Source organism: Pongo pygmaeus, chromosome 3 (genome assembly GCF_028885625.2).
Source record: "Pongo pygmaeus isolate AG05252 chromosome 3, NHGRI_mPonPyg2-v2.0_pri, whole genome shotgun sequence".
In the NCBI taxonomy this organism is placed as follows: Eukaryota; Metazoa; Chordata; class Mammalia; order Primates; family Hominidae; genus Pongo; species Pongo pygmaeus.
Genome location: NC_072376.2, coordinates 198,148,972 through 198,176,410, shown reverse-complemented (window position 1 = coordinate 198,176,410; position 27,439 = coordinate 198,148,972). Strand labels below are relative to the sequence as shown.

At 44.3% G+C, this 27,439-nt stretch overlaps 2 protein-coding genes across 15 annotated transcripts in view; both read left to right on the top strand.

Annotated features, from left to right (window-relative positions):
- The window catches only part of ACSL1 (acyl-CoA synthetase long chain family member 1), a 72,004-nt gene that overhangs the window by 25,328 nt on the left and 19,237 nt on the right, over positions 1–27,439 (top strand). For 13 of the 14 annotated variants that reach the window (XM_063664375.1, XM_054484148.2, XM_063664371.1 and 10 more), the window contains exons 3-7: positions 12,695–12,809; positions 17,416–17,480; positions 20,935–21,036; positions 24,379–24,478; positions 24,700–24,878. In XM_063664375.1, the coding sequence (XP_063520445.1) occupies positions 12,695–12,809; positions 17,416–17,480; positions 20,935–21,036; positions 24,379–24,478; positions 24,700–24,878 (561 nt within the window). Of the gene's footprint in view, positions 1–12,694; positions 12,811–12,913; positions 13,022–17,415; positions 17,481–20,934; positions 21,037–24,378; positions 24,479–24,699; positions 24,879–27,439 lie in introns of those variants that run through there. The other variant, XM_054484153.1, reaches the window with a different exon arrangement.
- On the top strand, positions 1,866–3,155 carry LOC129034668 (proteoglycan 3-like). Its single transcript, XM_054484154.2, has one exon. The coding sequence runs from the start codon at positions 2,537–2,539 to the stop codon at positions 2,996–2,998; it is 462 nt and encodes a 153-aa protein (XP_054340129.1). The 5' UTR covers positions 1,866–2,536; the 3' UTR covers positions 2,999–3,155.

Sequence of the window (27,439 nt, the reverse complement as noted above, 5' to 3'; positions counted from 1 at the left end):
GCGGGGGACTGGTGGCTGGAGTGGAATATTGTTGCTGTGTTCCTACTTTGAAAACAAGTAAGCAGGGTTTGCCAGTTCCCACCCTCACTCTGCACCCCCATCTCACATGCACAGTTTTTATCACCCTCCTTGTCCGATAAAGTTTACATGGATAATAAAATGAGAAGAATCCGTACTTTTTGGTTTGGCCACTTCTCATCACAACCCACGCTGGCTGTTTCCCAGCTACTGATTTTTAAGGCAGTAGCACAGAGGTTCTTTGTAAGTTACACCTTCTGAAATTTCCTTTTAAAAACCAGGATTGTAGGGCTGGGTGCAGTGGCACATCACTGTAATCCCGGCACTTTGGGAGGCCGAGGTGAGAGGATTGCTTGAGGCCAGGAGTTTGAGACCAGCCTGGGCAACATAGCAAGGCCTCATCTCTATAAATTTTTTTATTTTAATTAGTTGGGTGTGGTGGCTCATGGCTGTAGTCCCAGCTACTCAGGAGACTGAAGTGGACGAATCATTTGAACCCAGCAGTTGGACACTGCAGTGAGCTATGACTGTATCACTGCACTCTAGCCTGGGCAACAGAGTGAGACCTTGTCTCTAAGAAAAATAAAAATCAGGGTTGTAAAGAGGAAGTTAACACTCATGCTGGTCACCTCTAATGAAGACCTAAATTAGAGAATGGGACAGACAAGCTGGGTTAGGAACAGAATCCAAAAAGTGTTTCCTAAGTGTTGGAGCCTGGACTGATGAGGGCCCTGTCTGGAGAACCACGTCCTTGTGTCCATAGTAGCAGCTCACAGTCATAACTGTGATGCCCTGCGTGCCAAGGAAGAACTTCCATCTTCTGAAGGATTTTGCTGCTGCTGCTCTGTGACTTGGAGCAATGGATGGAAGCAGATTTTGTGGGTTTGCTTTCTTTTTACATCACTGTCACAGATAATGCAAGATTTCCGGTGTTAGCCAGTGTTCCGGTTTAGCCTGGCTAAATGTTTTAGCCTGTTCTCTGAGATTGAAGCCCCATGGCCCCCTAGTGAAAACGATCTTCATTGGAGTGACTGGAAACCTTTTGGGATTGGTCGGAGCCCAGACACACGTGGTTGCAGTTAAGCAAAGTACAGGAGCATGTTGGAGCGGAAAGGGACCAGGGAAAAGAGGGATGGGGCAGGTGTGGGACTGGACTCCAGCTTAGAGCAGGCAGCCTTGGGCAAGTTCACCAGGCTTTTCTGACCTTCAGATTCCTCATATGGAAAACAGAAGTGACAGTACCTTGGACTGAATAGTTATGCAATGTCTGCTTGGCCCACAATAAGTGTGCAGCAAATGTTAGTTTTTTCCCTTTGTCTTTTAATCTTCATATTTTATACACAAGAAAACTGAGTCCAAAGAGGTAAAATTATATCATACAGTTAGTAGAAGGTCCAGAACTCTGTTATGCTGCCTATACTTTGTACTACTGTAATATAGTAGTAGAAAGTTGTGTATTATAACTAGAGCTTTGGGGAAGGGGGCAGTAAGCCAGGATAGAAAGTTTGGATCTGTCCAGATCAATATGAAGAGTCAGTGGCTTGAGCCTCTGAACCCAGGAGCAGGCTTGTTTGTTTGTTTATTTGGAGACAGGGTCTTGCTCTGTTGCCCAGGCTGGAGTGCAGTGGTGTGGTCATAGCTCACTACAGCCTCAAACTCCTGGGCTCAAGCTGTTCTCTCACCTCTAACTCCAGAGTAGCTAGGACTATAGGCATGCACCACCATGTCTGGCTAATTAAAAAAAATTTTTTTAGAAATGAGGTCTTGCTATATTGCCCAGGCTGGTCTCAAACTCCTGGGCTCAAGCAATCCTCCCACCTTCGCCTCCCGAAGTGCTGGGATTATAGGTGTGAGCCACAGCACCTGGCCTAGAGCAGGCTCTTTTGAAAATGGATATGCAGGCAAATGAGTCTAAAGGTAGTGATGGAAATGGAGGAGCAAAAGGGACAGGTAAAATAAAAACAGAGTCTAGGTTCTATTGGGTATAGGATCAGAAATTGTCAACAATCGGGTAGTGGGCTGGGCACAGTGGCTGATGCCTGTAATCCTAGCACTTTGGGAGGCCAAGGTGGGTGGATCACCTGAGGTCAGGAGTTCAAGACCTGCCTGACCAATATAGTGAAACCCCGTCTCTACTAAAAATACAGAAATTAGCCAGGTGTGGTGGTGTGTGCCTGTAATCCCAACTACTAGGGAGGCTGAGACATGGGAATTGCTTGAACCTGGGAGGCAGAGGTTGTAGTGATCTGAGATTGCGCCACTGCACTCCAGCCTGGGCAACAGAGCGAGACTCCATCTCAAAAAAAAAAAAAAAAAAAAAAGAATCAGGTAATGGTGAGGACTGGCATGAAAGGGGCACAGGACTGTGAAAACCTGAGTGACTCTGTCCTTCCCTCATCCTCTATCCCTGAACCAGGTCAGACATAGATGGAATCAGAGCAGAAGTTGGTGTTGATGTGGTTTCAGGTCCACCTATCAGAGTTTGAGAGATTTAGGCCATGAACCATTATGAATATAGATGAGAACCTTTGTAATTGCTGAAGGAGGTAGTAGTGCAGCCAAGTCCTGTGTGCAAGACCTGCTGCTCCCAGTTAGTACGGACCCTTGTGACATTCACAGAAGCTCAGAATGTCTGAGATGCTCTGGAGGCTACCTTATCTCCGTCTGCAGCTACAACTCCAATGATCACAATCAGTGCTATGCTGGCACAGCCAGCCTGGCCCTGCTCTGGATTGGAGGCATCCTCAAGGGCTGCTTCCTGTGGAAGCAGTTTCACTGGACTGAGGGGAGCCACTGGAATTTTGGATACTGTGCCTTAGGGTCACCCGGGAATGGGAACGGTTGCTGTGTGGCCCTGTTTGCCAGAGGGGGGCCATTGGTGATGAGCCCTATGCAAGTGGCACCTGTCCTTCACCTGCTCCTTCTAAGCCAGCGGGATGGAGACCCTCCAGAGAGAATATGTGAGTTCCTGTCCTTATGAGAGACGTGGTATGGGTATTGAGATGACTGACTTGTCAAATTAGTTCAGAAAGATTTTTGACAACTACTACAAGATCATAATGTAGTTAAACAAAAACCTGTGATATGTGTTATTTGTTTGTTTTTAGATATTAGAGAAGGGAATACATTTTAGCAAGTAAAAACTTTTTTATGCCTTCAAGTCTTTTCTAAGACTTAATTTTAAGAATATCGGAACCTGGATTAAGGTTTACTTCTGGTGACTAACCCAGTTAGTCTATCACAGATTCACTGTTTAGATTGTTATCAGACCTTGGTTCCAGCATGGGTTCATATCTTCTAATACACAGAACCAGTTCCTTGGGTATAACTGATCTTGTTTCCTAGTTGGATGACTAAATTCCACACCAAACGATCTCTTGACCTCCAGGTCACATGCTGGCCGGTGGCCCTTTTGCATGAGAGATTCAAATTTCTACATCCATATGTTAGCATATATATGGTTAGCAACTTGCTTTAGCATTTTAATCCTGTGCTTCATAAAGCCTGCCACAGAGGATGTGGCACTTTGGGTTTAATTCTCCGCAAGTCACAGAGAATAGTTATCAGATCTATATTCATTCAGCAAGGACTTGAGTTTTTGTGGCATGATGTACATAGTACCAGGGCAGAGAAGGCTGCTGCCCTCAGGGAGCTCCAGGCCAGCAGGAAGTATCACTCAGACCCCTTGTCCTTGGCAGAGGGTGAGAGCCATCTTGAGACTAGAGCAGTCAATGCAAATGACTTGTTTTCATGCCATAGAACTACAGCTGTGGGTTCATTCTCAGGTAAGGATTTGGAAGAAGCAAACTAAAGGCAGCATATCCAGGCTGTGGGAGCCGTGCTAAATCAACAGCATGGTTTACAATTCAAAAGTCACACTCCACCAGAGGCCTTCTCAGTGTCATGACCTGCATGAACAAACCACAGATCTCCAACTCACATGCACACTGCAACAAGGACTGGCATCCTTCGTCCATGTTTAGAGGGTGTATATGGAGCATATTACCAAGTAGGATTTCCCCGTGTGGCTGGTGGAATCCCTCATTTCCACGTAATCATACTTCACACATGTATGCATGTAAAGGCCCACTTGCAAACTGGGAGAAGTAATTTTTGCAGGAGAAGAGAGCAGCTTGTTGATTCATAAGTTTTTATGAAGACTCAAACCAGACTTGTGGAGGTGAAGCAAGTATGGGCCTATAGGGATCATGCCAGTGGAAATGCTAAGGGCGGCGAGACACCCTTCTGGACTTGAGTGGCTGGGGCCTGCTCTGAGCGGGAGCTGTTGTTGATCTGGGCAGGATTACACGTGTCTGTGAGGTAGACATTTAGAGACAAGCCTTAGTGGAAACTGCCAGGAGTGGGCAGGGAGGGCGCTGTCCAGGAAGGGCAGCTGGGGTTGAGTTGGATGGTGGTGTCACTCGCCCTCACTGACAACCAGCCTGATGGGTCTGAAGAAGGAGTGTCACAGTCAGTTGCAAGATGAGGCAATAGATGAATGATTTTGAACCAGGTGGGGAGGTATCAGGTGAATGCTGAGAGGAAGGGACAAGTATTAGGAACAGTAGTAGCGTCTGGTTGTTTCTGCAGTCATTTGTAAATATGACCTAATAAGTACTGTTTCTACAGTCATTTGTAAATATAAACCTAATTCTCATCTCTGGGAAGCTTAGGAACAGAAATCAGTTATCCGATGTGTATTTAACTAGAAGCATGTGTGAGACTTCAGAAGACTCTCCGGATCCAATGCTCTGGCTACATCCCTATCCTTCATCCTTCTGGAAATCTGGGCTGTTTTTAGGCATTCACTTCCATTTATTACCATGTGCGATTGCAGATTCCGGGTCACTATTCCCCGTGGCCTGTTATTCCATGGTCTTGATAGCAACGTAATTGTGCAAATGGTCAAATGAAGATGGGAGCAAAGATTTCCCCTTTTAATTCTACCCCTAGCAACTTTGCTGACGTGGCACTCAGAGAATTCCTGAGAAGTATTCCAGCATTTGAGGACATTGCGGCAAGCGGTCCTGGCAGTTGGGGCAGTGGGGTGGTGTATTAGTCAGGGTTCTCTAGAGGGACAGAGCTAATAGAATGGATATATAGGAGTTTATTAAGGAGCATTAACTCACACGATCAAAAGGACCCAAAGTAGGCCATCTGCAAACTGAGGAGCAAGAAAGCCAGTCCGAGTCCCAACGCTGAAGGACTTGGAGTCTGATGTTCGAGGGCAGGAAGCATCCAGCATGGGAGAAAGATGTAGGCTGGGAGGCTAAGCCAGTCTAGTCTTTTCACATTCCTCTGCCTTTTATTCTGGCAGTGCTGGCAGCTGATTAGATTGTGCCCACCCAGATTAAGGGTGGGTCTGCCTTTCCCAGCCCACTGACTCAAATGTTAATCTCCTTTGGCAACACCCTCAACAGACACACCCAAGATCAATACTTCATATCCTTCGATCTAATCAAGTTGACACTCAGTATTAACCAGCATAGCTGGGATGGAGAGAGTATGCTTAGAGGGGGTGTTTTTGTTTAGAAATGTTATTCTGACAGAGTGCAAACATCAGCATTTTCATGCCTTGAGGTAAACGTCAGCACCTTTTCTAAAACTTAATGAGCTTCTTAATAACAAGTTATGAAAAACCTTGCTAAATTACTTTTTCTTACAAATCTCACATTACAGGAAACAACTGAGTTGCTTTCTAAGAGACTGTAAGACCTGTCTGCTGACTTAGGGACGCTTTTAGGTGGCTGAATTAGGTGGGAAAAGTGTTAGAGCTGGTAATGAGCAGTGGTGGTTGGGTGGGGCGACCTGCAGGGTGAGAACTGAAGGCAGAGTTTCTGATCTTTATGCCAAGACCAGGCCACAGGAGTATTAAGTGCCTGGCTTAGGAATTCAAAGAAAGAAAGAGGTTGATTGTTATATTTAAAAAACTATTTCCGGGCTCCCTTTACCCAGGAAGAAAAACTAAAGGTCCCTACAGATACATAGGGAATATGATAAAGCAGGTCTGAAAACACAATTTGATTTTGTAGAAATGATGTCGCTTCTCACAGGCTTCATTAAACAGAGAACGTGTTTAATGACAGAAACGCATAAATGACAGAAATGCGTGCTGTAATATTTACTTATGTTTAAAAATAGCCGAATGGAACCAACTGGTGCCAAATGAAAAATGACCAGCGTAGGCTATGTTTCTTGACAAAACACCTTCAGCACCCATTGTCCAAAAGCCGACCAAAGGTAGTAGATAGGAATGTGCCTCCCTTTGTACTAGGCAGAAGTGAAGCAGATGCCTTGTGTATTCAAATGGTTGGCATGTAAAATTTCTACTGGCAGTCCTATTTTCTGGAACAATGCGTATTTGTAGGAATTTGGACGTTGTGACTTCAAATTTTCTTCCCTTTCATTGAGGCGGGTTTGTGGTCAGCTGATTTTTTTTCTGGTGATGAGATGTTTTGCGAAGTACCGTGTCAGCCTCCTACCCCCACCCCCTGTCCCTCTTCAGCAAATCCTCTGATTGGGATAGTGGGGAGCGGGGAAGTTGGAAACTGGAGATGAACTAGGCATGAAAAGAAAAAAGGTTCTGAGGGTTAGGATCAAGTGTTGAAAAATCAGAAAACCCAGCCAGGCACAGGTGACCTGGACCCCGCCTCCTCAAGGATGAAGGATGTCTCCACACACAGACGAAGGAGGTGTGGGCATGCTTGGGACCTGCCTGCGAACCGCCAAGCAAACCTTGACGTATATGGATGTCTCGTTGAACTAGGTTCGAAGCTCCTCTCCACTACGTGGTGGACATGGGACTGAGAAGGGAAGTGGCCCCCCGAGTCTGAGCTTCCTCATCTGGAGAGGGGCTGGCCTTTAGCAGGCTCCGTACACATTCACTCACCTTCCATCTTTCCTGCACACCGGTGTCAGGATAGTACTGCCCTTCTGTGCTCAGCTGGGAGGAAAGGATCTTGGGAAGTCAGCTAGTTCAATAGTGAGTATGAATAGTGAGCGTGAGGCCTCATTGTTACCTTGTGACATTTACAGTTCACTGTATTGGGGGGAATCTGGGAATTTTAAAAGTATCTGTCCATTGTCATTTACAAATTATCGTGGAAGGGGAGTTGCCAGGGGCTGGCCTTTAAAAGACCTAGTGTAATATATCAAAGATGTAGTCTGCTAGATACGAGAATTGATGGCCAGAGTTCCTCTCTGAAAGGTCACTGGATGGAAAAGTAGTTTTGTGTCTGTTTACAAAAAGAAGCACATGACAGAGTTCTGAGCAGGCTAAGATGCGTGTAAAATGTAAATGCTGGGAAGGATACGATTGGCGCTCGGTATCCGTGGATTAAAAATATTCCATGGAAATAAATGGATGCTTTTGTCTATTGAACATTGCCAGACATTTTTTCCTTGTCATTATTCCCTGAACAATACGGTATAACAGCTACTTATTTACATCATATTAGGTATTGTGAGTAATCTAGAGACCATTTAGAGTATACAGAAAGATGTGCATAGGTTATATGCAAATACTATGCCATTTTATATCAGAGACTTGAGCATCTGGATTTGGGTACCCTGAAGGGGAACAGCTGTATAGACCACGTGTTAGGTATTAGAAGGAACAAAAAGGAATCATTTTTACCCCTGGACTGTGGTTCTGCATGCTCCCTTGCACCCTAGAGATGGATCCCGCATTAGAACCCAGCCACGTCTTTGGCAGTCTCTTTAGAACTTACTTGGCTCTGCCTCTCCCCCTACTACTCCTTTCCCTCCTCTCTCTCATTCTCCCTTCTCTCCCTTCTCCCTTTCGCCCTGCGTCCACCTCCCTATCCCTCTGCTGCATAAACAATAGCAACACAAGGGACATTTAACTGCTGTGGCCTGCAGATGCCCATTTGGGCATGGAGATGAATGAGCCCATGAGTGGTAAAGCTTGGGCTTTTCTACCCCTAAGAAATCCTCAATGACATCATTTGCTTTTGCACTCAAATAGGGGAGTGGTACAAAATAACTGGCCATTGTGTTCCTGTTAGTCAAATATTGGTGAGAGTTCTGGCCTTGGAAACCTTTGATATGCAGATGTTCATGGTTTTCCTGCCCTTCCTGCCCCCAAGGGGAACTTGGACTTGTTTCCTAATTCAGCCCTTGTGGGGAGACTGACCTCAGGAGGAACCTGAGCTTGTAGAGATGTTGCGGAATATACTCATGACCACCGATTTCACTGTAGTGGGTTTGACTCACCATCTTTTTTTTTTTTTATCTGGGAACACTATGTAACCACATTAAAGAGGTCTATAGCAGGAGGAATAAAAGACCCATAATGCCTGCTGACTTACTGGCTCATGACTGATTTCCTACACATTCAGCTGGGGTTGTCTGCTTTGCTTGTCCTGTTTCTTGAGCCCAAGCGACCCCCACACACTGCCCGCTGATCAGTAGGTAATGTCAGAAGGGCCATATTTAAGCTATTTTTCATTTAAACAGGCGTCCCTAGAAATAGCCACGTGGACTTACCTAATACAGTATTTAAGTCCCCAGCTTTTGAAGTGATTCTATCTTGTAAAACCTACAGGCATTTTAGAGTCCAATTGTTACAGCTTTGCTTCCCAGCACTCAGCTTGCAACCCCTTGCTTATGTAGATATAACTAAGGTTGCTAACACCCAGTTTTAAATATAGCATTTTTGTTCAAAAAATAGCAACACTGGGCCAGGCGCAGTGGCTCACGCCTGTAATCCCAATACTTTAGGAGGCCGAGGCGGAAGGATCACTTGAGCCCAGGAGTTTGAGACCAGCCTGGGCAACATAGTGAGACCCTGTCTCTACAAATAATAAACAAATTAGCCAAGCGAGGTGGCATGTGTCTGTCGTTTCAGCTACTCGGGAGGCTAAGTGCGAGGATTGCTTGAGCTCAGACGGTTGAGACGGCAGTGAGCTCTGATGATGCCACTGAACTCCAGCCCGGGCAACAGAGCATGACCCTGTTTTGGAAAAAAAAAAATTCATTATTGGAATGTGTGGTCTTTTCATGGAGCCACAGATTTTGAGGCACAGATCCTAATGTTTTGTGCCGTTCCTCTTCTTATTCAACCCCCTTTCTTGAAATTACAGTTACGCCTGACAACCGAGTGACAGTGTGACCTTTTATCCCATATCATCCAGCCTTCAGTTAGTGTCTCCGTTTGGCAGATGTCTCATCTACTGCTTCATTTTCAAGCTTTTCTCATTATTCTAATTGCTAATTAGGGTAATAATAAATATCTTGCCACAGGTTACATGTCAAGATGTTGCTTTATTGGGGATATCATTCACTTCTTTAACTTTGATTTAGCTCGTTTGCCTCCATGTTTCTCGGATTCCAGAAGATTATATACCACCAAAAACTTAAACCTAACTAAAAAATTAGTTAGCTAAAAGTTGGTTATAAAATGGTCCTCTAGAGCAGTGGTTCTCAAAATAAAATTTGGGATGTTGACCCAGGTGGTTGACCTGTCTTGAAGGGATATTGTCCAAAGCTCAGCTTCATCTCTTTTCTGAAGCCTACCCCCAGTGCCCAGTCTTCTGTTTGATTAAAGGGAACAGTTTTTCTTCTCAGCCCTCCTTCTTTCTGCTTACACCCCATTACCTGTCAAATCCTCTTCCTGAGTGCTGCAGCACGCCCAGTGCCTTGGTCCTTCCCAGCTCCCAACTCCCACTGCCCTATCCAGGTCTGTAGGAGTTGGTTTCTCCCCAGTCTCTCCCTTCCCTCCTGTTGCACACACTGCTTACACTTCTTGTAGATTTCTTTCTAACCCGTTAGCCCATCCTCACCACTTCCCTGCTGGAAACCTTAATGTCTCTAGGAAGGTGCTTCTCAAACTTGAGCATCCCCTGGAGGGCTTCTTAAAGCACAGATTGCTGGATCGCATCCCCAGAGTTTCGCATTCAGCAGGTCTGGTGTGATTTGCTTTCCTAACCAGGGCCGGGTGTTCCACAGAGCACTCTTTGAGAACCTTGGCTCTAGGATGAGCCTGTGCACCTGAGATTTCAGGCTTGCTTCTGTCTGTTCATCCTGACTCTCCCTGCACTCTTCTGCTCAGCCAGGGCTCCCTGGAGTCCCTGTGGTCACTTAGAGACAAGACGTGGGCTCCTTGAGAACAAGCTTGTGTCTTGTTCACCTTATTCCCATCTGCCCATTCACAGCTAGGGGAACTCCTCCGCAGGGTGCAGAAAGTGGGGTTGCTTTTGAAGAGAGAGCACTGAAAAAGACCATGAGTGCATTTCTGTTGTGCCAAGAGGTACAGAAGGCACCATCGTAAGCAGAGCATCGTGAGGACCTCCCTGTGGGCGGCCAGGCCACCTGCATCTCTAGGCCATGCTGAGACAACCACACTTTGCCATCATACTTGGTACTTTTCTTATCTCTTTTCACACCCTCTCATTCTTCCTGTTTTCTATCATTTTGTCCTTTCCCCCTTTCTCTTCCTACCTTAGCCTTGGTGCCTTAGGTGTTTTTGGTGGCTTCATGGGTTGAAAAGGCTTCTGATATTCACTACAAAGCCACAAAATTGCTTCTGAATTTCAGGCTATTTGTTGGAGTCAAGACTGAGGTGATGGAGGACTTGTACTGTAGTTAGAGCATGTTATTGGGTGCACAAGTAATATTCTACACAATCATATTTTACAGGAAAGTTCCTCTTTAACAAAAAATAACCCTGGAAGTGGACTCATGATGTCTCCATTTTACAGAAAAGAAAACAGACTCAGCGATTAAGTAACAATAATACGTGACACTAACGTGAGTTATTCTCCCATTCTTAGGCACACAAAGAATAACGTTTCTGCTTTATAAAGTAGCATGCTGTAGTTAGTAAGTATGTTTGGAATCACAGCCGTAGGTATTAGAAAGTTTCTGCCAAGAGAGAGAAGACATTGTGATGATTAAAAGATATGATTGGGTCATATTTACTCCAGAAAACTGTTTGCAGTTTTGGATCAAGAGTTAAATACACATATGTAGCACACAGTAGATGTTGACAGAATGTCTATAAATGTATCAGCATAGAAAAAAGACTGGGAGGAATTTACCAAACTACTAATAGTAATCATTTTTCCTTGATATTCTTCTGTATCACTTAAATGTTTTTTAAACAGTATATACATTATAACTTAAGGGTGGACAAAAAGCGAAAGAGCTTGTAGGAAGAGAAATGGATAATCCTAATAAAAATAGAAGAGTCCATGGAAACAGATCAGGCAGTCATCACCTTCTAAAGGGTCTCCCTGTGAGTTCATCCCCTGGCACCCATCCATTTCCTCCTCAGCGCTGCCCTCCTCAGCCTGCCGCCCTACTCTGAGACCTAGCTTTTTCCCACTTGTTTTTGGTGTCTCCTGTTTTCTTTCATCACACCTTAAGCCAGAAATGATCTCTTCCACTTTTGGACAGCTCTCTTCTGTTGGTACCAGAAGTTATCATATCATAGTCTTATTTCTCCAAGGGTTTCCAGACTGTTGTAAAAGTGAAGGCCCCTCTCTGAAATTAAAAAAAACAAATGGTAGGCTCTAATGTTATAGTCACTGAGCTTTTATTTATCAGTCTCTAAAGAGTGCTTTTTGGCTTTCTGTGGATGTCTGGATGCTTCACAGTGTCCTTTGGCCCCAGAGGACTCAGCAGCTCACATTGGAGACCTGCTACTTGTAAAGACTACTGCTGCTACTGTGGGAGGCTAGGCTCTGTCGCCTTACCCATCATTAGGAGTTCTTGCACATAGCAAATATACTCAGGAAGCCAGCAGATGAAGACGACTTAGAGAAAGGTGCACAGCGTTGTCAAATCTGCACACCTATAAATGTTGCACCTAAAACTAGTAAAGACCTGTCTCTGCACATTCATATGTTTTGTAGCTGATGATTTTAACTGTTAGAGATGCTATGCAAGAAAGTGAAGTTTCTAACAGATTATATTGTGCTTGGTGAGGAGATAAAATAGTGGAAATAGTCTCAAAAAGAATATAGATAACATTTTAGAAGTATAACCAAATGGGGTTTCATTTCCACCAGAGCTGAACGGGATCAATCCTCTGTGCTGTGGATGGCAGTGGCTTGAGAACTGTCAGTGTGTGTAGTGATGGCAGTTTGTGGCTCTTCTCTTGCTGTCTTTGGCCTTATCCGGCAGGACCAGCACTTATAGGTCTGTGAACCTGTTTTCTCTCTTCAGGCATCTTTCTGACTTAGCTGTGGTCCTCGAAGCCTGTGCTTACCTCCAGGCGAATGATTGGTTTACATCAGCACATCTTGCACTGTAGTCTTTCAGCACTCACTCACTGGGCAGCTGTTCCACAGGTGGCCGCCTGGAGGGGTGCGGATACCACAGGGGCATATTAGACTTTATATTTAATTTTTAAGCATTTTATTTTTTAATGGACAAATACAAGTTGTGTGTATTTATGTTGTATAATAGGAACGAGTTCAGGACATCTATTTTTAATAAAAATGGTGACTATGTTCACTATTAGTTGGTGACTGTAGTTAATAACAATGCACCATATACCTGAAATTACTAAGAGAATAGATTTTAAGTGTTCTCACTACGAATAAGTGACAAGGATGTAAAGGAATGGATATGTTAATTAGCTTGATTTAGCCATTCCACAGTGCATACGTGTTTCATCGCCTTCTAACATGCCCCCTTTCTTTTTTGATAGGGTAGTGGTGGTGCACGAAGATCCGCACTACTTGACAGCGACGAGCCCTTGGTGTATTTCTATGATGATGTCACAACGTTATACGAAGGTTTCCAGAGGGGAATACAGGTGTCAAGTAAGCATTTTCCTGCATTTGCATGGCTCCCGCTCGCCGTGTTTCATGAAGAATGAGTGGCCTTTCAGAAATGCACATTTGCTCCTATCTTTCGCCTCCTTGGTGTCGCTCAGGCCCCTCTGTGTCCACTGTAACTTTCCCAGAGTCAGTCCCAAAGCTCACTGGACCCTCTAGATGTTCCCTGTGGCCCTGGGGGCTCCATGGTCAAATGTGTGAGTGTCACATCCTGTATTTTATGGTGAGTCACCAGTGCACAATAGGCTCTGACGTTTCCTGCGATAAAGAGGCCTGTTGAACTAGGCCCAATCCGGCATTTTTCGTGCGTACTTGACCATGAGACCCATATTTTGAGAAAGAAATACTGACATCCCAGGATGGCAGTGTTCTGTTAAAGATACTTGGGAAATGTTGGCTCATGGGATTACCCTTAATTATTAACTGTGGTGTAAGAAACCCTGTGATATCCAGCATACCTCCTTTCTAGCCTCTGTCCCTCCCAGGCCTCCTGTATAGGGCCCTCAGGTCATACTGAACTTCCTGCAGAGCCACGACTACCTCTGCTCTCTCCTAGCCCTGAGGCTTTGTGCAGTTTTTTTTTTTTTTTTAGAAATGGGGTCTTGCTATGTTGCCCAGGCTGGACTCAAACTTCTGACCTCAAGTGATTCTCCTGCCTCAGCCTCCCAAAGCACTGGGACTACAGGTGTGAGCCATGCCCAGACTTGTGCACTTTTTTTTTTTTTTTTTTTTTTGAGATGGAGTTTTGCTCTTGTTGCCCAGGCTGGAGTGCAATGGCGTGATCTTGGCTCACCGCAACCTACACCTCCTGGGTTCAAGTGATTCTCCTGCCTCAGCCTCCCGAGTAGCTGGGATTACAGACATGCACCACCACGCCCAGCTAATTTTGTATTTTTTAATAGAGATGGGGTTTCTCCATGTTGGTCAGGCTGGTCTCAAACTCCCAACCTCAGGTGATCCACCCATCTTGGCCTCCCAAAGGGCTGGGATTACAGGCGTGAGCCACCATGCCCGGCCGTGCACTTTTTTTTCTTCATCATAAAGCTTCTTTCTACCCCCAGCCTGGGTGCTTGATGTATTCTTTAATCTTACAAAACTCACTGCATTTCACCTTTTCTCTAAAACCTTCCTAGTCTATCATTTTCATCCCCTACCTCCAAGTGAGGCATTTCTTCCCTTTTCCCTCCCAGCATGTTATATTCCTTCTGCATAACTCCTGATGGCACAGAGGTGTTTACCTGGCATTCTGCCCCCCTAGCCCGAGCTCCTTGAGAACAAGGTGGCTATCAGTCATCTCTTTTCACAGCACTGACAGTGCCTGGCACACAGTGAGCGCCCCACTAATGCATCCTCAGTGAAGGAGGGAGTACCTCTGGTTTCTCCACCCCTCTTTCTATTTTAGCCACTTCATTTTTGCTTATACCAGGTACTTCTCTAAAAATGGTCTTGGAATCTGTGCTTTGTTATTTAAATCCTCTGATGCTTAGCTTTTATTTGGGCCACTGCTAGCTAGATTGTAATCTTTTTATGGTCAGGAACCATGTGGTATTGCTGGCTCTATCCCTCATGATACGTTGCATGTAATATGCACTCAATAAGTGCCTATTGGCCAGGCATGGTGGCTCACACCTGTAATCCCAGCACTTTGGGAGGCCGAGGCGGGCAGATCACGAGGTCAGGAGTTCGAGACCAGCCTGACCAACATGGTGAAACTCCGTTTCTACTAAAAATACAAAAATTAAACGGGCGTGGTGGTGCATGTCTGTAACCCCCACTACTCAGGAGGCTGAGGCAGGAGAATTGCTTGAACTGGAGAGGTGGAGGTTGCAGTGAGCCGAGATTGCACCATTGTACTTCAGCCTGGGCGACAGAGCGAGACTCTGTCTCAAAAAAAAAAAAAAAAAAAAAAGTGCCTATTGTTTTTTACTTGACACTGGTAACATTGGATGTTTCAGCTTGGCGAGTTTGTCCCAATGTTCCCATAGCAGGTGCATTAAGCCCTATTACAAAGGAAAAGCAAGCTTACTTGTGTATTTTTTAATTTATGAACATTTTCAAAGTTGGTGTCAAGGTCAGGGTTTGTCTGTGATAGTAAATATCCATCAGGTGGATCAGCCTAACATATGGCACATGAAACAGTGTGAGTGTGTGTGTGTGTGTGTGTTCTTTACCACCACCACAGAGCATGTATACGGTAAGTCCTCAGTTAATGTCTTTGATAGGTTCTTGGAAACTGCAACTTGAAAACGACTATAATGAAACCAATTTTTCCCATAGGCTAATTGATACGAACAAGAGTTGAATTCCCACAGCGTATTTCTCGTCACAAAAACATCACCAAACTTCTAAATAAAGACCACACTTCTTATATTAAACATGAAATAAATGTGAGCGATACATACATTTAGGAACAATTAATAAAAATAAATAAGATATTTACCTGTTTATTCCAGTTAAGGGTCATGGGTGGCTGGAGCCCATCTGGGCAGCTCAGGATGTCAGGTGGGAAGTGCCCTGGCCAGGACACCCTCCCATCCTCCCATCGTAGGGAGACTCATACTCACACCCACTCACACTCACACACTCACTCTGCTCACCCACACTCACTAGGACCATAGAGATGCACCAGTTCACCTCACAGGCATAGCTTTGGGATGTGGGAGGAACCCAGAGTTCCCAGGAAAAACCACACAGATGTGGGGAGAACGTACAAATGAAATGCCGTTATTTGAGGACCTGCTGTATACATGTAAATGTATATACATTCATCGAGGAGCGTGGTGACTTACATTATGCTTTTGACTCTCCTCTGATCTGAAGACAAGTCACATAACTTTGGTTGCTTGCTCCCCCTGGAAGATGAAAGTCCTTTTATGGATGTGTCAGAGAAGGTGAAGGAAAGTAAGTCCAGTCTTCTTGATCTGTACTCATTGAAGGGAGCTGCTTTGCAGGTCTCGATTTGCTTCCTTTTTTTTTTTTTTTTTCCCCCAGAGGATCTTTTTATTCTAAGCTTTGATTTTCTTAGGCTACTGTAGAATTAAACTCAAACAAAAGAGCAAGAAGACCCAGCACTTGGATAAGGGGTCAGAAGTTTGTTGAATGATAGAAGCAGCCCGCCTAGAGTTTTTAAACCTAGTACTTTAAAACTGCACCAAGGAAGCCATTTATAAAGATTGAGCTCCCTGCTTCTCAGTGGCTCTCATCTCTAGCTGCACTTTTGTGCCATCGGGGAGCTTCTAAAAAATACTGAGGCCCAGGCCCCATCCCTATTCAACTGAACAAAAAATTCTAGAGCCTGGGTATAATAATAGAGCCTGGTATAGTATTAAGTTCCCCCGGTGAGCCTGCAGCTTAATGACTAGTTCTAGAGCTGGAGCTGGCATATGTTTTCTGTAAAAAGCCTGATAGTAAATATTTTTGGCTTTGGTGCCATATGGTCTTGGTTGCAACTACTCAACTGCAGCCTCACGCAGAACAAAAATGAATGAGTGTGGCTGTGTGCCACTATCACTGTGTCTACAAAAATAGGCAGTGGGCCTGATGTGGCCCTTGGCTGCAGTGTGCCTGTCTCTGTTTTTGAGGAATAAAATCGCATCATTTCATATGACTAATGTAATTTTTTTTCCCATCTGGAAACAACATCTGATCGGACTCATCTTGTATGGCGCTTGTTACAGTCTCTGTAAATTGGAGAGGGTCCGAGAATAACTCTTCCTGTTTTCATCAAGACTGTTTTTAGGGATGGCAAAGAAGTCAGTGTGTCCAGCCTGCGTCCTCCGCAGCCACGTGGCTGATTCCTGAATCTGCGTGTGCAGCACACTGCCGTTGTCTGGGGCATGATCTGTGTGATGGGGCCAGCCCTGCCTTCTGTCCTACTTCCTTAGGTCCTCACGTCAAATCAGAGCCTCCTCACAAACACTCAGACCTAACATGCTAAAGCCAGATGCACTATGGTCCCCTTTTGCTTCTTTGAAACCTGAATAGGAATCGGGAAACATCTCGGTATTTCCTAGCTTCACAGATACCGCTTCACGTCACCTCATTTTGCATCTTTTCTTTGTTTTTGTTTTTCTGCAATCATGACTTCACCCATGTAACTAGGATTCCAGGTAATTCTTGATACCTTTGGTCATCAAAATTTGGACACATAAAGAATTATATTTTCCTTTCCGTATTCTGAATTAGAATGCTTTAGACTTCTTGAAAAGTTTTGATGAATACCTCTTCTGAAAAGGTATCTCTTTACCACTACAGCAGCTTCTCTTTACCACTCGTCTGCTGACTCCTGGTCTAAACCAGTAGGGTGTTAAAGAGGAATCATAAATTAAGTGCCCTTAGGAGTTGGATTTTGCCTTTTCTCCCCTCTGTCCCCCTCTCCTGCCCCACTTGAACAAAACAGAAATAAACAAGCAAAGAAAAAGTCAGACCAAAACTGAGGGAGAAAACATTTCCAATCTGAAGCCACCATTTCTTATCTGAGGACTAAAGTAGAGTCTAGCTGATGTTTAGTAGAGTGGGGTTGGGGTACAAATTAAAATCTAGGAATGTTTATGTATGTTCAGCTCATCCGTTGTTTTTTCTCTTTTTTTAGATAATGGCCCTTGTTTAGGCTCTCGGAAACCAGACCAACCCTATGAATGGCTTTCATATAAACAGGTGAGTTTGTATGAGACAGACTCTGTGGACTCCTCTTGCAAGCAGGGGTGCTTCCGTACGTGAATTCTTGGAGCTGGAAGGTTTCTCCAGAGTGTATGTGCTGGACCAGCTCAGAGCCTTGCTGTAAGCATGGGGTGCCCAAGGAGAAACTTGACACAAAGGTTTGAGGAGAACAAGTTAAGGAATTTAACAGGTGGTTCAAAGCATTGTATTTCAAAGCTGATGTGGATACATTGTGAAGTCAAGTATAATTTTAAAGATAAAATTCTAGAAATTCTCCCGGTCCCCCTGGCGACATAGGATTATTCCTCTCCACTTGAGGGGTACTAGAAAAACTCAGAAGCCGGAACGTGGGAACATGTCTTCATTTTACAGATGAGGGGGACCTGTCTCAGGAAGAGAGGTGACTCACCCAAGGTCATAACTGGTTAGTGGCAGAACCAGGACCAGAAGCAAGGCCTGCAGCCTCTTGTGTAGGCTTTCCTAGTGCGTGCTGCTGACCGTCAAAGCTGTCCTTGGCCAACTCACCACCTGTGTGACACTTACCGCCAGGCAGCTGTAGGGAGGAACACAGATGTTCGGGGAAGACACTTGTGTTACTGTATAAGCACAAAAGAAGCTGGGATCTGAGTATGGTGACCCTTGTCGGTCTCTAGTCCCCAGCCATCGATGGCTACAGCTGTTGAAACAGCGGTTCAGGAGTGGCAGTAGCAGTGCAGGAAGACGTTGCTGTTTATTTTTATTTTCATCATGATTACAATGAATATGGATGCCACGGCTCTTCCCTAGTCCATATGGCACCCCGGGACAGGCGGGTGCTCCAGACATGCCGGCTCTGCTGCCTGCTGCTTCCACACAGCTGTCCAGGAAAGGCTCCCGCCCCTGGCTCCCCTTCTCCTGCTCTAGGGGCAGGTAATCATGTGGAATCATGAATACAAATGCACTTCCTCCTTCTGGGTTTTGTGTGAAGGGCAGTTTAGGAGCTGGTGTATTTGGGGTGCATCTGTGGAGGGGATCGTTCTCTGCAGCCTCGGAGCCACACTCCTGCAGTAGTGCTTGTTGGTTCTTCTCAGGCTGAAGTGTATGATTTCTCCCCGTCCGTCCTCTGGGGTCGACAGGATGCAGAAGGCTTTGCTTGAGAGGTGTTCATCTGTCTCTCAAGAGAAGGGGAAGCAACTTCTCACACCTCCCCTGTAGAAGGAGCTAGGAGCAGTATCTCACATGATTGGAAGGATTTCCCAATTTTATTCTGTCCTGCCAGAGCCAAATAGTAGTTTCTTGTACAAATAGTAGTTTCCAGGATCCCTCATTTTCACAAGTGTAAGAACAGCCTGTGTGTGTTGAACGTGTGTGTTGTGTGTGATGGTCCTGAGGCATCATGGAGTCCTCTGTGCCTCCTGGGTTACTTCTGTTGTTTAGTGGCTGGAAGAGAGAAGACACGTCCATTGCAGATTGGCGTTTTCAAGGCAGATCGAAGATCACTGGGGTTTCTGAAGGTGTGAATCTATGACTTGCACGCTTCATTTGGAAGCAGGTGAAGATACAAAACTGAAGCCAACTTTGGATTTGTACATTGAAATCTTTTTTTTTTTTCAGTCATCCAATGAATATGAATTTTGGTGGCTAGGAATGCCTTAAAGGGTTTTTTTTTTTAAGAATGTATGACCGATCTAGAAATATAAATGTGTGTGTATTATTCAATCATATTTACCAGCTATATAGCATCCAATTGCAGGCATTTCTCAGATTCCGATTCCTTAAATGCAACCAAGACTTTTGAACTCGTCTCTGAAGGAGAGAGTAGTAATGAGCCTGTTTGTGTCATCCTATTGTCACCTTACCATGATCAGTCTGTTCCCCATAGGCAGGGCCAGGATGGTGTCAAGGCCCAGAACCAGTAGGGTTCCAGGCCAGGAGTAGGTATGGCCTTATTTCCTACGGGTATGGGTGTGCTTTAAGAGTGCTCTTGAGAATTTGCAAACTGAGAATAAAGAAAATAACTCCAGGCCAGGAACGGTATGGCTCATGCCTATAATCCCAGCACTTTGGGAGGCCGACGGGGGCAGATCACCTGAGGTCAGGAGTTCAAGACCAGCCTGGCCAACATGGCAAAACCCCGTCTTTACTGAAAAATACAAAAATTAGCTGGGTGTGGTGGCAGGTGCCTGTAATCCCAGCTACTCTGGAGGCTGAGGCAGGGAGAATTGCTTTGAACCCGTGAGGTGGAAGTTGCAGTGAGCCAAGACCACGCCCTTGTACTCCAGCCTGGGCAACAGAGTGAGACTCCGTCTCAAAAAACAAAAAAAGAAAAAAGAAAAGAAAAGAAATGCAAAGTTTAAGATTTTTTAAAAATTTTAGTTTATTTGGGGTAGGAACAGGGAGAGGATAGGATTACCCTGCCAAATTTTGCAAACCTACCAATTTTTACTTAGTTATTATAATATGCATTTTTATATTTACATGTGTTGCTTATCATTGTAATATTGTCCCAAGTTTGATGTAATTTTCATAATTATAATATTTTCTATGTAGCATTTTCTTAGTGATTTACCATCATTTACTTAATCATCCAGCCATGATTAGAGATTTTTGATGCAATAATTTTGAAATATTTGCATATGTTTATATGTAGGCTTTTTTTTTTTTTTTTTTTTTTTGAGATGGAGTCTCACTCTGTCAGCCAGGCTGGAGTGCGGTGGGGTGATCTCAGTGCACTGCGGACTCTGCCTCCTGGGTTCAAGCAATTCTTCTGCCTCAGCCTCCTGAGTAGCTGGGATTACAGGTTCACGCCACCATGCCTGGCTAATTTTTTATTTTCAGTAGAGATGTGGTTTTACCATGTTGGCCAGGCTGGCCTCGAACTCCCTCAAGTGATCTGCCTGCCTTGGCCTCCCAAAGTGCTGGGATTATAGGCGTGAACCACCGTGCCTGGCCTATATGTAGGCTTTTAAAAACCTCCTGAGTTTGAATTGTTTCCTAAGACTACATTCTCAAGAATAGAACTGTAGAACTTAGGGATAAGAGCTTGCTCTTATTTTTTATAGGTCTCTCAAAAGTTGCTGTTTCTGTGTTTATACCAAATAAACAAGTTTTGGCTGCTTTATAAATAGAAAAAAATCCATCTCTCTATTATTTTTATAATTGTATAAAACTAAAATAGAAAAAAATGTTTAAGAAGCCCTGCCATATAATTATCTGTGACCTGCAGCCGTTGGGATAAGATTAATTTGCTTTGCAGAAGGAACCCTGCGGTCAGTTAGCTTAATTCTGATTTCTTATGAATAAAACCTTGTGTTTTACCAAAAAATCTATCAATAAAGGAATACCTGCCTATTCCCTCCCCCTTCTGTGTGCAGCATTGCGTGCTGGCTGAGAGACAAGCCTGTCGTCTGGTCAGCTTTGTTTCTGGAGTTGGGGCCTGATGCTGCTTCTGACTTTTTCCTCTCCATTTTAGGTTGCAGAATTGTCGGAGTGCATAGGCTCAGCACTGATCCAGAAGGGCTTCAAGACCGCCCCAGATCAGTTCATTGGCATCTTTGCTCAAAATAGACCTGAGGTATGAACGAGTAGGTACTTGCTGTGCATGATTTTGAGAATTCTCAGATATAAGAGCCTAACTTCTGCTAGAGACCAAATTTTGTAGTCTGATTTCTACTAAAAGTATAGCTTTACGTTACACCTTAGAAAGTTATACATACAAAAACCTCAACCAGGGCTGGGCACAGTGGCTCACGCCTGTAATCCCAGCACTTTGGGAGGCTGAGGCGGGTGGGTCACCAGAGGTCGGGAGTTCCAGACCAGCCTGACCAACATGGAGAAACCCCATCTCTACTAAAAATACAAAATTAGCCAGGCCTGGTGGCACGCATCTGTAATCCCAGCTACTCGGGAGGCTGAGGCAGGAGAATCACTTGAATCCAGGAGGCAGAGGTTGTGGTGAGCCAAGATTGTGCCATTGAACTCCAGCCTAGGCAACAAGAGCGAAACTCCGTCTCAAAAAAAAAAAAAAGAAAAAGAAAAGAAAACCTGAAGCAGGGCCTTTTAATTGCCATTAAGAGAAAAAAGAAATCACTTTTTTGGGGGGATTATTTTAGTTTTTTTAAACCAGGTTCTCAAACAAAATCCTTAGAACAGATAACTAACAAAGGAGTCTTTTTACTTTAAGAGTCACCTCTGTGGTTAGAAAAATGGCATTAATAAGTTATAGAGAGACTTAGATACATTTTTGTTATTAGCAGGTTCCTTTTTTCCTTTCTGAAAGGTATGAGGTTTTCCCTCTGGTTGGTTTCCAGAGTTTAAAATACCATGGGTGATGGGGACAGTACTCACTGCTAGCCGGCATTCCTTTGGGCAGTCTGTCATTGGCGGTCTAGGCCCAGCATAGTTTCTGTAAACCAGTGTGTAAAAGTGTATTAGTCCATTTTCACACTGCTGATAAAGACATACCTGAGACTGAGAAGAAAAAGAGGTTTAATTGGACTTGCAGTTCCACATGGCTGGGGAGGCGTCAGAATCATGGCAGGAGGTGAAAGGCACTTCTTACATGGTGGCAGCAAGAGAAAAATGAGGAAGCAGCAAAAGCAGAAAGATCTCATGAAACTCACTATCACAAAAATAGCACAGGAAAGACCAGCCCCCATGATTCAGTTACCTCCCCCAGGGTCCCTCCCACAACACGTGGGAATTCTGGGAGATACAATTCAAGTTGAGATTTGGGTGGGGACACAGCCAAAACATATCAGAAACTGAGTTTAAATGAGCAGCTCTTTTGGAAGTATTGCTTATGGTATGACTCAACAGATGAGTAGATCTAGCTGGGTTAGAAAAATGGAAGCATCTGGCTTGAAGAAATCGAATTTATTCTTATACCTACTTGTGTCCAGAAGACATGCTGGCTCAATCCCTGTGCTACTGACTTTTTTTTTAATAAATAGAGATGGCTTCTTAGAGTTTTGTGGTCTTTCACGGGGAAAACAGCATTCTCCACAGCTGGACTGTGACTGGGCTTGTAGAATTTAGTTTTTTTCATCCCAAATGAACACATCAAAATGTTTGTTTTGGTGGAATTTTATCATGAATCTAGAACTGCAAAACGAATCTCTTGAAGAAGTAGGTTCCTTCCTATATTTATGAGTTCATTCAACAAATGTTTGCTGAGCACCCACTATATGTCAGACACTGTGTGGGGGTGCCAAAGCACAGTGACTCAGCCCCTCTTCCTAAGGTACCACGTAAGGAAAGACAGACCTAAATACCGGTGCTTTCTCTGTCAAGTGGTAAGTGTGGGCGCAGGGCAGAAGGATTATGGGAGCTCAGTCAAGGAGGGCTCCCTGGAGGTGGCACCTGAGAAGAATCTCGAAGGAAATAGGGGTGGGGAGGCCAAGGGAGTGCCCACGTTCACACCTGTGTCTGGGAGTGGAGCATTTTCATGTGTTGGAGTGGCAGGAAAGAGAGCCTTCTTTATGCGTCACATGTGCCTAAGGAGCTTGGACCTGATCTCTATGTTGTTGGCTGAAAATTCCTTCTGGGAAAAAACTGAAACTCAGAAGCCTAGTTCCAGGCCAAGTGGATGTGAGTGGGTTGTGCCCCCTTCCCCTGGCTGTGCCTTTATCTGTCCTGTGTGTCAGAGTTCTGCAGATGATTTCATTAGAAAGGTGCAGCCGGAGGCAGTGGGGTACCCTTGGGTATGGTAGTGAAGGAGTGATCTTTCACCTTTGTCCAGTAGGTAGGGCAGTGGCTATGTGGCCAGTGCCTTCAGACACATCTTACTGCATCTTGCATGTGGCAGTGTGGCCAGTTATTGTCTCACTTCTTTCCTGCACTTTTCTAGAGGGATTTTATCAAAACAGTTTTGCTGCTAGACAAGGTACTCCTTCCCCTATTCCAGGGCATACAGTGCCCTGCTGCCAGAGGGGTCTTCCTTGAGCCCCACAGCCACTGTTGTGCTGAGAAACTCTCAGTGGCTGCTCCCTGCTCTCCAGCCAGAACCGTCTGTGCCAGTCAGATCGGTCTCACCACCCCTGCTTTTGATCCTGCCGTCCCCTCTGTTAGCATCTCCCTGCCTCCCTCTGTCTCTGTCTCTCTCTCTCTTTCTCTTTCCAAAGGCAATCTCAGTTACACCCTCCCAGTAGCATCTGTAGCTACCTTGGCCGATGGTGGGCTTTCTTATCTCTGAGTCAGTCCCTGTCTGATAATTATTGCTAATTATCTTTTAACATATTTGCCTCAATTCTTCAGGCGGATTTTAATTTCTCTTTCTTTCTTTCTCTCTTTCTCTCCTTTCCTTTCCTTTCTTTTTTCTTTCTCAGTCTCTCCTCTTTCTCTCTCTGTCCTCTCTCTCCTCTTTCTTTCTCACTCTTTCCTTCCTTCCCTCCTCCCTCCCTCTCTTTGTACGTGCATACATACATACATACATACATACATACAGGATCTCACTCTGTCACCCAGGCTGGAGTGCAGTGGTGTGATCACAATTCACTGCAGCCTCAACCTCCTGGGTTCAAGCAATCCTCCCGCCTCAGCCTCTCAAGTAGCTGCGACTACAGGTGTGTGCCACTATGTCCAGATAACTTTTGTAGAGGCAGGGTTTTGCCATGTTGCCCAGGCTGGTCTTGAACTCCTGGGCTCAACTGATTCCCCCAACCTTGGCCTCTCAAAGTGCTGGGATTACTGGTGTGAGTCAGTGTGCCTGGCCTTAATTTCTTTTTAAGAAGGGGACAGGTGTGTTTTCTTCTCATTCTGAACCCCTCATAGCACCTGGCACAGAGTAGTAGATAACACAGATGTTAATTTTGCTGCGTCAGACATTTTCACTTTGAATCTCTCTTGAGTATTGTTCTCCTTATTGATTCCGTGATGACATCTTGTTTTCTCTCCCTGACCTTTGCTGTTTGTTTAGTGGGTGATTATTGAACAAGGATGCTTTGCTTATTCGATGGTGGTCGTTCCACTTTATGATACCCTTGGAAATGAAGCCATCAACTACATAGTCAACAAAGGTACGTCTGTGATCTTTGCCTGGATTATTGGCATAGTTATTGGTTAGGTTCAGGGACTTTACATTTGCTTACATTTGATTTGACAAAGATTTTACATGTAAATGTATATCTACCTTTTTATTCAAAGAATGTAGTACTTCAAGTATCCTCGTGCTGGATATGACAGAGTCAATCTTTTAACATCCCAGAGCTTATTCTTCATTGTATCTCTTCATTTACAGCTGAACTCTCTCTGGTTTTTGTTGACAAGCCAGAGAAGGCCATACTCTTATTAGAGGGTGTAGAAAATAAGTTAATACCAGGCCTTAAAATCATAGTTCTCATGGATGCCTACGGCAGTGAACTGGTGGAACGAGGCCAGAAGTGTGGGGTGGAAGTCACCAGCATGAAGGCGATGGAGGTGAGTTCCCCGCCTCCCTCCCTTCTCTGAAGGCTTTCCCTGGGGCCGTGTTGGCTCACACGTGCTATCCAGTGTATCTAGTGCTATGGTGCAGTCCCAGCGCTGGCCGGTCGCCTCCGCAACCCGTGAAAGAGAGCAGAAACTTCTGTCTCATTGCTGGAAAAAGGATTCTACATGTGTGCCCAGTGTTAAGACATCACACCTTACCCAAGTGCTTTCAGCACTCCAATATTTATTCCAGAGCACTGACAAGCTGTGCCCGGAAATGCCAGAAATGGGAATTACAGCTTCAGGCAGGTGGAACCTCCAGTTTCTGTGTCTTCTTTGGGCTTTAATGCCTTTTACTTACTAATTTGTCTCTAATGCCAAGCCAAGTATAGAAATCAGCCTCATCGTTCTTTTCCCTGGATGGCTCATGGAGAGTCCTGATGAATTTCCAACATACATGTTTGATTTGGTTTGTTTTCATATTGACTCTTTTAAGAGTCATACCAATCACAACTTTAAAGGCAGCCATTCCAGGAGAATGAGCGTGGTCCATGCTCAGCTTGGGCGCTTGATGTCAGATGATATAAGAAGTTGATCCCCGTCAGTTGGACTTGGATTAGAGTTCCATCCAAGGAACATGGCCAGAGGAAGATCTTTTTATATACATATCATAGCAAGTCATAGGAAAACAGAGTCAGTCCTTCTCTTTCTGAAGGTGTTAGAAATATTTTTCTGAAACTTATAGATAGGATTTTAAATTTTTATGTGTAGTTTTCCTCCTTCTACAAAGAATTTGAGGCTATAAGTAAGGATCTGTAGAACCTTTCCTGAGGAACCCAGTAGGCACAGGGAAGCACGTGTGTTCTAACAGAACCTTTTCTCCTGTGCGTGTGTGCGCCCCTGCCCAATTCTCTCTCTCAGTAGCATCGAACATGATTCCGCAGGTGCTGACCCGGGTGCTTCCTTGTTGAATTGGGGTTTTATAGCTTGTTACCTAGTGTTTCCCCACTTCTGTTTTTTTACTTTTAACCCTCTTTTACTATGATGTAATCTCTTTTTCCCTTACCTTCCCTTTTTCTCCCCTCCCTTCCCACAGATGCAGGAATTTTTCTGGTGTTTTTTGACTGCTGTATGATAAAGAAGTAATGTTGAAATTTAAAAATTATTTAGATGATTGAAGATTATAATATAAAGTTTATATTAAAATATTAATTTATAGAAGATATTGTTTTACACTTAACTGCTTAATATGATTTATACTTAGTTTTTAAAAATATTCTGAGCAAAAGGTGAAAGTCTAAAAAAAAGAATTTAAAACTAGCGTTATGGTTGATCTTGTGTTGAGTTTATATTAATGTATGTTTTTACAGGATCAAAAATAGAATCACTGGTATTTGGAATGTTTGCATTTTTCAGTGTTTTAATTATGAAAATTTTAAACATACAAACAGTTGAAAGAATTGCGTAGCGGACAGCTGTATACCCGGCACCAACTGCCGTGACAGCTGTATACCCGGCACCAACTGCCGTGACAGCTGTATACCCGGCACCAACTGCCGTGACAGCTGTATACCGGGCACCAACTGCCGTGACAGCTGTATACCCGGCACCAACTGCCGTGACAGCTGTATACCCGGCACCAACTGCCGTGACAGCTGTATACCCGGCACCAACTGCCGTGACAGCTGTATACCCGGCACCAACTGACGTGACAGCTGTATACCAGGCACCAATTGCCATTTTAATATATCTGCCTCATTGCATATCAGTCCATCACTCAGTCCCTCCATTCATCCATCCATCTTATTTTTTTGATGCATTTTCAGTAAGTTGCAGATTTTATTACCCCTAAATACTTCAGTGTGTTTATCATTAACTAGAATTCAGTTTTTGTTTACGGGTGGTGTTTTTTTCTTGGAACATAAAGATAGCAACTTTTTTTTTTTTTTTTAAATAATTGTAGTATTTGGCCAGGTATGGTGGCTCACTCCTGTAATCCCAGCATTTTGGGAGACTGAGGCGGGCGGATCACGAGGTCAGGTTGAGACCAGCCTGGCAGCATGGTGAAACACTGTCTCTACTAAAAATACAAAAAATTAGCCTGGTATGGTGACGCACACCTGTAATCCCAGCTATTTGGGAGGCTGAGGCAGGAGAATTGCTTGAACCCAGGAGGCGGAGGTTGCAGTGAGCCGAGATCATGCCACTGCACTGCAGCCTGGGTGACAGAGCGAGACTCCATCTCAAAAAAAATAATAATAATAATTGCAGTATTTTTCCTAAGTGATACCGTAAGAGAGATGTAAGGCTGTGAAACTTTTGTGGCAACAGTGCACTAATTTGGATAATGTTTGTTCCCAATAAATTAAGAGCCAAATTGTATGTAACTGGTGCTTTATTTTATTTAACATCAATTTTTGAAGAATTGGGCATCTCCAGAAGTTATGTAAGAATTTTTAATAGACAAGTAGAAATCTGGAGCTAATAAAGGTTATTTTGAAAAAAATGTACAGAATTATTGCTTTAGCTTTTGGCTGACCTCTAATTGGATATATTAGTTCCTGTTCTTAATC